General features: G+C 40.1%; 1 protein-coding gene across 1 annotated transcript; it reads left to right on the forward strand.

Moving 5' to 3' along the window:
- Positions 1-4,409: 4,409 nt before the first annotated feature.
- IFNG (interferon gamma) lies at positions 4,410-9,165 on the forward strand. The gene is made up of 4 exons (XM_084759261.1): positions 4,410-4,599; positions 5,746-5,814; positions 5,917-6,099; positions 8,453-9,165. The coding sequence occupies exons 1-4, from the start codon at positions 4,489-4,491 to the stop codon at positions 8,609-8,611; spliced, it is 522 nt and encodes a 173-aa protein (XP_084615387.1). The 5' UTR covers positions 4,410-4,488; the 3' UTR covers positions 8,612-9,165.
- The last annotated feature ends 1,670 nt before the right edge of the window (positions 9,166-10,835 follow it).

The raw sequence follows: 10,835 nt of genomic DNA on the forward strand, positions 1-10,835 counted from the left end.
AAGGTCCTGAGTTCAATTCCCAGCAGCCACATGGTGGCTCATAACCATCCATAATTAAATCTGGTGGTCTCTTCTGGCCTGCTGGCTCACATGCAGGCAGAATACGGTATAAACAAGTAAATACAAACAAACAAATGAAACCCACAACCCAAGCAAACAAACAAGCAAACAAACAGACAACCCTCAAAGCAGGCTGATCAGTGCAGACACTGAAAATGTAAGTCCGCAGCTTTAGGAAGACAACAACAGCAACCATAACAAAGGCTATGACAGGAACAGAACCAGCCAAAATTGTAGTGCCTCTCACTGGAGCTGAGCTTATGTCACTGTGGGTAATTAATGAAGACTGGATTGGCAAAGAGCTTGTGGTAACTACCTGGGAGATATTAATAACAAAGATCAGAAAAACAGACGTATGCAGTTTATAAAAAGACTTAACTGGATTCTTCCATGTATTGTAAAGAGAATGCCAGTTCCTGAGACACCAACGTTCTGATGCACCGTTCTATACTGATGCAGACAGTACGGAATGGGAACGGCAGGTTCTAAGTCAGGTAAATTAACCCAGGTAATTAAAAGCTGGTCAAAAGTCCATATACCTCAGTTCAAAAATCAGAATTGTATGCAATTCTTATCATATTATTAGAGTTTCTGAATCTCTCAATGTAACCACTGACTCTCAATATGCAGAAAGATTTGTTTTGCACACAGAAACTGTTGAGTTTATTTCTGATGACTCAGAATTAACATCGTTGTTTTTGCAATTACAATAGGTCATCAGAAGTAGAAACTACCCATTTTATATCACTCATAATTCAGTCTCATACAGGTTTGCTAGGTCCACTTATACAAGAAAACGAGAAAATAAATCAATAGGACACGTGTTAGAAGCCCCAAAATTTCATGAAAAACACCATGTTAACAGTAAAGATTAAAAAAATAATTTCTATCACTTGGCAACAAGGCAAAGAAAAAAAAAACACCCCAATGTTCTATGTGTTCTTTGTATAACCAAACTCTGTTACTGGCTGGTAGTAACCCTAGGGGCACCAAAAGAAATGAAATCTGGGAGACAGATACATTTCATTTTGCAGAATTTGAAAACAAAGGTAGGTACACCACACCTTAGACATCTATTCAGGGTTTCAAATCAGGGCAACTGATTTAAGTTCTGAGAAGGTTGATTGTGTAATTACATACTTATTGAAAATAATGGCAATAACGAGGATACCTGAACAAATTAAGACTGACAATGCTCCTGCATATGGATCCAGTAGGATGAAGCAATTCTTTGCATATTATAAAATAAAGCACATTCCTGCTATACCATACAATCCTATAGGTCAAGCAGTTGTAGAAAGAGCTAATCATACTTTAAAAGAGATGCTTATTAAGAAAAAAAAAAGAGATTAAAGACCCACAGGGACAGACTAAACAATGCTTTGTTAACTCTAGATTTTCTTAATGTTAGTAAAAAAGGAACAATAGCAGCTGAGAGACATTGGATTATAGAAAAAACTGAGGAAACAGACCAACCAATATACTATAAGGATGCATTGACATTAGAATGGAAACTTATAATAGTTTTGAGATGTAGATACGTTTATGTGCCTACAGGTAATGAAAAAAATATGGCTACCAACAAAACTTATGAAGATCACATCTGACCAAGAAAGATCTATTAGCTGAGAAATGAACGTCTTCGCATAGCAAGTGAATCTTATTGGTTACTTGGTCCTCATGACATTCATTTCTTTCATCTATCACAGATGGAGATTTATATTACACTCCAAACAGATAGATGCCTTTCACCTACTCTAACATAGAGCAGAAAATTATTTTTAGCTGATTTGTGCACCTTGCACGCATGTGCACGTGCTCATGCACACACATACATTAATTAAAAAAAAACCCACCTATACTATTACCTTTAAATGTTTGTTTATTTTCAGAGTAAAAGACTAGGTGACAATAAAGACAAAGCAAGTATTCCAAGTGATTTAGACTCACAGATAGCCTCAGTTACTGTTTCCTCAAGAATTTGCATGCAGATCACCTTCAAAGAGGTTAGCCCAAATTATTAACCCCACAGAAACTGGGCAGAAAAAGCTACAGGTAGCTTTACCAGGAATTGGTCAATGTCCCAATTTTCATAGGGTACAGACAGAAAGAAGTAATTTTTTTTTTTTTTAGAAAGAAGTAATTTTAAGAACACAACTCCCCCATTTCCAAGAGGTGGGGTGATGATTTTGGTCGTCGATGAGTTATGAACGTTTGCTGTCATCTTGGGGGGGGTTGGTTATAAGATGTTATTGGTTATGGTCAAGAAGGAAGCAAAATGAAGATTAGAATCAGGAATCTGTATCTTTCTCCCTCGTATTTGTCTTTCTTATCTAGTGATTGGAAAAGGACGAAAAGGAGAGAGGGCAGGGGTATAGAATGAAAGGTAGAATCTATTAGTTTCAAATATTTTACATTTGCAAGGATTATTGTACCTTGATAGAAATTTGAGGTTATTTTGTTTAACGATTGTTAAATGTGTTGTAGAGAGTAGCCCATTTAAAAATATGTGGTATAAAGTTCTAGTTTTATAATTCCCTTAATTATTCTTATTGTATTTAGTTTATTAATGTTAGAGGAAAAGCCGTTTTTCTTAACAAAAGGGGGACATGTAATGGAATCTTTGGTTATGTTACATGGATATGTTTTTGTTGTAATCCAAAGTGTAGGATGTGGAAATATATCTTTGGGAGAGGCATTGTGATCTTTGAGAGCTGATAACAGCATCAGGCACACGATCCTTGTCAGATGAAAACTGCCTGTTCAATGTGGCGGGTGGGGAGTGGGCTGGTTTTTGCCAGCTGAAAAACATCCTTGTGCGGACTATGAGAAGGTATAGATAGGAGCCCAGAAAGAGAGAGAATGCTCCAGAGAACACTTCTAGGAGGCTGCTGCTGCTGCTGCTGGTGGTCTTTATGTTGGATTTCTGGATTTCTGGATTGCTGGATATCCTGATGACGAAGAGTCGAGTTGCCCAAGGACCTAGGTCTGAAGAGGTCTACATCTCCTTTCCCTACTAACTTGCTTTTTCTCCTACCTGAGGTCAGGGATTTGAAGGGTTAGAGGCATGTAGGAAGCCAAGGAGCCTAAGGAGCAGGAAATAGCTGAAGAGAACTACACCCCGTCTCTCAGTTATTTTTCTTTCTCTCCTACCTGGTGTTGGGGTGTTGGAAGGGAGTGAGGTGGGGAAGGGATAAAGAGACGCAAGGAACCCCAAACAAAGTAAGTTAAAAAAAAAATCAAGCCTACAAAGATGCTCACTCAAGATCCCAAAGCTAGAATACAAAATATTCAAGCCTGCAGCTATTACCACTCTAGGTCAATGTGTACAGGGAAGGCAGAAATATGAGTGGTTAAGACCCAAAGAGCAGAGGGCCTCCTGCGTCATCCTGAAGCGCCGAATCTCATAGATAGATTAGCAAAGAAGGAAAAGGTGTTTTATTGTTTGCACTTGATGAGGAAATAATTCTCAATTATTAATGATTATTTGGGACAAGTGTGTTTTTAGTGCTGGAGTATCCAGTGGGGGTAGGCTCAGCCACTTGTTGGTATGAGTATTAGGAATATGGCTTAGCCCTAAATTGATTTCTGCTATGCATATAAGATTTAGTAGCAGAAGAATTGGTCTTCTCCATCACGTACCTTGATGCCCATTGAAGTACTGACTCAGATATGTTGGTTGAAATACAATATATAATGAGTTACTCTTGCATTTTTACTTCTATTGATGGAGAAGCTAGACAATTTTATTTCACCTATGTGGTCTGCTTTTTTCTTCCTTCTGGCCAGTTTGACCTTGAGTAATTTGTAGGTATTTTACTACTCTCTTCTGATGAAGGCCTTCCTAGCCACACTGGTTTTCTAATTGTATGTTTTCCTTGCTTTCAGGCCATTTGCAAGAAAATTTTACAGAGGCTTCCCCATTGCAGGGGGAGGAGAGGCCCAAGAATTTCCTTTTTCAGTTGTTCCCAACCACAAACAAATGTTCAATGTGCTGTGCTCTGTGGATGAGGAATTCACATTACAAGGGCAAAAAAGAGGAGACATGAAAGCAATTTCCCCCCAAATGGTGTGAAGTAAAAGTGCTTTCAGAGAATCCCACAAGAATGGCACAGGTGGGCACAGTGGGTCTGTCTCATCGTCAAGGAGTCGAAAGGAAACTCTACAACACGGACATGCCGCAAAACCATAGTTATAATGCAAAGTAACTCAGCTTCCCCACCTATCTGTCACCATCTCATCTTTAAAAAAAAAACTTGTGAAAATACGTAATCCCGAGGAGCCTTCGATTAGGTATAAATACTGTCAGAAGGGGAGGTGCAGGGTATAGCTCCCGTCAGCTACTAGAGAAGGCACATCAGTCTTTTGGACTCTTCAACTTAAATCGAGCGCTCCGGACTTCCACTGCGTTGGCCCAGCTCTGAGACAATGAACGCTAAGCATTGCATCTTGGCTTTGCAGTTCTGCCTCATGGCTATTTATGGCTGCTACTGCCAGGGCACGGTCATTGAAGAAACAACAAATCTAAAGGAATATTTTGTAAGTATGACCTTTTAATAATGCTTGTGGTTGAAAATGTCTGGTGTTGACTTGCCACAGTCAACGCTAGGTTGCCGTCTCTGGTCCACAGTCATTCTGAGAAGACAGGGCGCTATGTTGCTATTTGCTGGCAAGGTGTTTATTGACATAATGATCTTATTTAACCCTCAGTTCAATTTGCTATAGAGACTGAAGGTATTTACAAATCTCTCCAAAGATGGTAGAAACATACTGATCATGCTGTGATTTCTTATCGTTAGTCAAGATATGAACCATTCTTATCTTAATGGTTGGCTATTCATTTCTCATTCTTCAAACTAGTGTGAAACTGATAGTGAGAGATGAATATTGCCATTAAAACACTCAGGGAAACAACTCCTTACTTAAAGTAATAGAATGCAAAGTTCTTGATGAGTCTGCTTAAGAAGTACCCCTTGCAGGTGTTTTTACTCCTGAGAATGATTTGGAAATTCTACTACAAGTGAATTATCAGCCACTTGGTGAAGTTTTATGGGAGTTATGTTTCTTAGAATTCTACAGTGTTTTCCTTTGTGATTAAAAAAAATTTAATACTTAATGAAAACAATTTTTTTTATTCTTAAAATTTTATAATTTGTCTCAAATGTGTACAATTATACATGTAGCTATTATAATAATGCTCAAGCATTCACAGTCAGTTTTGACCTCACAATGCAAATCAGGCTGTCTCACACATGTGTTGGGAGCAGTCTTTTAAAGCAGTGATTAAGAGCACAGACTCAAGGCTACAGAAGCCTGGACCAGAAGGGGGCAGTGTGCACAGCAGAATTATCTTGATGATTTTTTTTTCTCCCTTTCTTAATTTGAGGGTAACTTTCTTTAGCTCACTACAGTTATTTGGAGTACTTGAGATCTCATCAGCTTTGCTGAGTTTATTTGTGGCCTTGGAATTCCAAGATTAGGCTAGTAAACACTAAAACTAAAAGAACGCAGTAGTCTTTGGCTAAATCTACCATGCAGTCTTTTGAGGATGCTCATTAGAAGTAAATGGAAGGGCTGAGGAGGAAATCAGTGACTATTGTCAGCAGTGAATTCGATGAAACATGATAGATATTTTTAGGGCAGTTGGAGAAATCATTACAAATCAATCTTGCCTCTTTCCCTCAGAACGCGAGTAGCATTTCCGTCAGTAATGGAGGGGACCTTCTTTTGCACATCTTGAGGAACTGGCAACAGGTCAGTTGAGTATTCCTTTCTCCCCTTCCCTCCCCCGACCCTGCTGTTTCTAATGGACTGGTTCCCACCATCCTCTCTCTCTTTGTGCTCTTACTTCCGCAGGATGGTGACACAAAAACAATTGATATCCAGATTATCTCTTTCTACTTCAAACTCTTTGAAGCCTTGAAAGGCCACAAGGCCATCCAGAGAAGCATAGATACCATCAGGGCAGACCTCATCGCTAACTTCTTTAACAACAGCGAGGAGAAATACAATGGATTCATGAGGATCGCTAAGATTGAGGTGAGGCAGCTTTGAAAGTTATTTTATTATTGCACCTTTTGCATTGGATTATCAGACAGTAGAAACTGGCTACCGAACAGTTGATAATGCTAGGTGTACCCCTGTCTGAGATGTTTCCTCACTGCAAGCCTATTGTGAGGGACTTTGTCAACTTTGGAAAAACAGGGACATTACTCACACTATTGCTCATGTGATGGGTAAATGTTATGAGGAGGAGGAAGAGGCATTGAGGGAACATTGAGCTGCGCTCTTATGGTCCCCCTGGGTATGTGATGGAAACTCTCGCTTAGCATGGGAAGTTGTGTGCTAGTGGAAAGAGCAGTGGGAGGGAGCGAGAAGACTTTGTGTTCTTCTCCCCCCAACCAGGCCACAAGGAGCTGTGGCCTCAGATGACTCACATGCCTGGCTGGGGGCAGTTTCCCCATCTTGATAGGAAGCAGCTGGGATCACTACTGAAGTTTTATCTCTTTTGCACAAAACAAAACAAAACAAAACCTCCAGAGTGTCACAGGTAGAAAATGAGGACAAGAGAAGAGAAAGTATACAGCTTCTGAGGTGACATCTGGACATCCTACTGCTAGTTACGTTAGCCTCTCATACTTTGTGGTCTGCTGAGTTCTTAGGGGGAAGCAATGGTAGACATCTTTTGACAGAATTGCTTCATATATCTTAAGAAAAAGGCTTGATTGCTTTGTACATCTATGAAAGGCTTGTTAAATAACTTTCAGCTATTACGTGATTAATATAGTGAAACCATCCTACACCTTTAACTTATGGCTTTCAGCATCTGAAAGATAACTTGAAAGCATAAAGGCAAATCTCATTTTTTTTTCTAGAAGGCAAAGGCATTCCAAAGACCCTTAGGCTTTGACAACAAATGGGCTCGAAGGAAAGGGACAGGTGTCTTGTCATTATTTGCGCCCAGCTTTCAGGCTACCAGAGGCTGCCTGTAACTTGACTCATACTCTCTCTCAGTTGGAAGATGGCAGCACATCTTAGTCCATCAACTAGAGATGGATAAAGTAATTAATTGTTTTGGTCTCACTTTCACCTCTGACTTGCTGTTCAGATGTGGCTAAGTCTCTTGGGTAGTTGTCAATATTTTGAAAAGTGGGAAGTAAATTTGTCTTCACAGTGCACAGTTGGTAGAAACTTGTTACCCTCTAAGGCCTTGGTCTCATCTTTCTGGAAGTCCTGGGTTTTGTGCTTCATCTTGGTGATCTGGGGCAAGCTCTGAACTCTTGTCCTCTTCTGTTGCATTGTCAACACATTTTAGGAACACACACACACACACACACACACACACACACACACACACACTTTACTAACTAGTCCTTTGTCTTATAAATCTCTGAATCCTTCTTGGAAATGTAGCCAGGAAGTCAGAGTATTTCCAGTATTAGAAAAATGAACCAATCAGATAACAGTAAATGGTCTTCATTTTATTAAGCACAAAATTGCCCAAGTGGCTCTCCTGTTTAGGATGGAGAAGTCTGCATAATTAAATTAATGTGTAGAAAGAAGAGAACAGAAAATACTGAGCACCTCCAAATTGTAAATGCTCTCTATGTCAGCAAATTGACTGTTACTAATCTGAACGTGATTTGTGTTTATTTTTAAGTCCACTCTAGAAATGATGCCACTGATCTGACTTGGGAGAAATTTAAAATGATACTTGACATTTATTTTAGACTTGTGTTTTTCCAGAGTACTCAGCCTGTGTTGGTGGTTCGCAAACTTTGCCTTGTATCAGAATCTTTTGTGGGGGCTGAGAGGTGTGGGATGGTGGTGGCTCTTAAAGGCATGGGCTTTCTCCTTCATGCACCTGGGCCTCCGGGCTTCTTGATAGATGTCCAAAACATTCTGCTATACCAAGGGGAGCCTTGACCCACAGGGATTATTTTTTGGTAAGAATAGAAGGGACTAATAAAATCAGAAAGCGGTAGACCTTGTAGGTAAAAGTTCATCTTGCCCAGTCTCTTCACAACAAAGCAGGTTCTGGGAGACTAAGTGCTTGGATCAACTTCAGCCTTACTGTACACTCACTCCACCCTTTACCATCCCGTTCCTCCCAGGAGTATTTTTAATTCTCCATTTTGAGATTCCTGTAGCAGTTAAGTTAAAGGTAGTTATGTGATGTAACCCACCCATTCCCTCTTGTACAACCTGGAAATTCAGTGACCCCTGTGGTCTTAGCTGATGCAGAAGTGAATACTACAAAGGAGAGGACTATATTGCCATGCAGAATTACTTTTCTTAAAAGGAATGTTTCGGTTTTTTTGACCATGATGTTAAAAGAGAATATCCCAATGGTCTGTATGCTTGGAATTAATTACATTTTTTTTCCCATTAGGTAAATGACCCACAGAACCAGCGCAAAGCTATCAATGAACTTGTCACAGTGATGGGCCATCTGTCACCAAAATCTAAGCAAAGGAAGAGGAAAAGGAGCCGGTGCTGTTTTGGGGCGGGAGACCGTCTAAACAAAAACAACCCTGCCAGTACTATTTGAATTTTAAATCTAAACCTATTTATTAATATTTAAAATTATTTATATGAAGAACATATTTTTAGACTAATAGGCCAAAGAAATATTTATAATAGCAACTTTTATGTGATGAAAATGAATTTCTATTAATATATATGTTATTTATAATTTCTGTACCCTCACCTATTTCACTTGACTAGTTATTCTTTCTTACTAATTCACCAAGACTATGTGATTATAAGTTTGTATCTTGGGGGAGCGGGGCAGCCAACCAGCTGACTGAATTTAAGTTGTGGGCTATGAACTTATTTTACTTGACAATGAGGAATATTTTGAGCTGCAATGACCTCATGAGGTGCTACTGACTGAAGAACACTGAGCCAGTGCTTTAATAACACGTCAGAGAACACTTCAATGTGTCAGGTGGTACAAACTGTTCTTTAAGGGGACAGCGTCCCTCGGGAGACTTTACACCCGGTGCTTCCAAATACTGATGAAAGCTGTGACCACACCCAAATGGCAAATCATTTTCACTTGTTTATAGTTTATCATGGTCTAGTGCATATGAATAAAGTGTCCTTTCACAACTATTCATGCTGTGTCAGACTTTTTCTAAGAGGGGATGAATGAGCCATCTACTGAGGAGCAGAAAGGAAATAAATCATTTTTTAGCAGTGGGACTCTTGGAGCTGCCTTAAACCCCATTAAGTGTGGTGCTTTTCTCTGCTGACAAATTGCTGGTTTTCACTGCTCTCGTTGGCAGCTGTTTGAATTTTATTTCAAAGATGTACGCCTAATTATGTCACCATTTGACTTAGAGCTCCTGCACTGGGAAGTATCCAAACTGCTTAGCTTGGCTTGTGGGTTTGTTTCTGCTCTTTCTTCTGCAGTGCCGCACTGGCATTCCTTCCCACACTCGCTGTAGGCAAACACTGGTGCACGTCTTAGAGTTTCAATTGTTGTGAGAAAATCCCATGACTATAAGCAACTTATATTGTAGCTCATCACTGAGGCAAGCCAGGGAAGGGGCTCAAGACAAGAACCAGGAAGCAGGAACCGAAACGGGTGCCATGCGGAAACCTTGCTTGCTTCCCATGCCTCGCTCAGCTTGCTGTCTTACACAGTGCGGGACCACCTGCCCAGGAGTGGCATTGGTCCACTGTCAGCTGTGGGCTGGGCTCACCTGTATCCTTCACTAAGAAAATGCCCTACAGACTTGCCTGTGAAAAGCTGACAAACTAATAGACACGGTGTGGCAGAGTGGGAATTAGCTCTAGTGACTGGAAGCACGATTATGCCAGTCTAAGCAGCATAACCTTTAATTACTTCTTTATGTTCTTTAACTTTCCATTCATTTATTTGAAAGGGGGGAGTAACTGAATGCGAGTCTTCCTCACAATAGTGTGTGCAAAGCCATTCTTTCACTCAAATGTATTTATTGTGCTACCCGATAAGTGCCTTAGGTAGTTGAGATAGTTTAGTTGGCTAAAAGCACACGGGAATCCCCTGCACTTGGAGAATTTGAACAGCTAGGACACAGATAATGAATAAAATATGTGCACTGAAGTTTCACGGTGTTTTAACAGTGCTTGTTGCTATGGAAAAACAAAGTAGAGCAGCATGGAGGAAGTACACCCTCATTGGGATGAAGTGGGTAGTTCAGAGGTCTAAATAGAAGTAGGTTACAGTTTCCTCATCAAATAAAAATCATTTGAGGAGGAATTTGCAAGGATGATACCCATTTGGATTTCAGCGTAGAACAATAACCTTGGAAGGGCTTTGGAATAAAGATTCTTCTGGCATTGAAAGAAGACACAGCAGACTTGCAGGGAAGTCCCAAAAGAGGGTGGAGGGAACAGCAACCGCCACAGAGGAGGATGAAGTCTGGAGAGTCAGTGTGTCTTTTACGTACAAGGAAGCTATAATGGAGTGACTTTGATAAGCTCTGGGTTGTGAATTCTAGAAGACCCTCTGATTGGCATAAGATGGTCTTACAAGGTGCATATGGATGTGCTATGAACTTGGACTTATGATCACTTAAATGAACAAGAATGATGGATATATTGAGATGATTTCTTCTGGCTTCAGGATACACAGTGGTGACAAGCTTAGGAATGTCAAGGGACACAGGACGTTACTCACTCAGAGGAGCTTTCTTTTCAATGTTTCTATTGCCTTGCCACAATGGTAGTACTGTTTGAAACAGTTTGTGTCAGGGGGTCATTTTAGTCCTTGGACAAAATCGGTG

The sequence above is a fragment of the Acomys minous genome (genome assembly GCF_964271855.1).
Source record: "Acomys minous genome assembly, chromosome: 15".
In the NCBI taxonomy this organism is placed as follows: domain Eukaryota; kingdom Metazoa; phylum Chordata; class Mammalia; order Rodentia; family Muridae; genus Acomys; species Acomys minous.

Excerpts from the sequence above, each read along its gene's own strand:
- IFNG (XM_084759261.1), top strand. The coding sequence starts at position 4,489 with ATGAACGCTAAGCATTGCATCTTGGCTTTGCAGTTCTGCCTCATGGCT. Across the intron at positions 5,815-5,916 it reads TCTTGAGGAACTGGCAACAG|GATGGTGACACAAAAACAAT; the intron begins GTCAGTTGAGTA and ends TTACTTCCGCAG. Across the intron at positions 6,100-8,452 it reads TGAGGATCGCTAAGATTGAG|GTAAATGACCCACAGAACCA; the intron begins GTGAGGCAGCTT and ends TTTTCCCATTAG.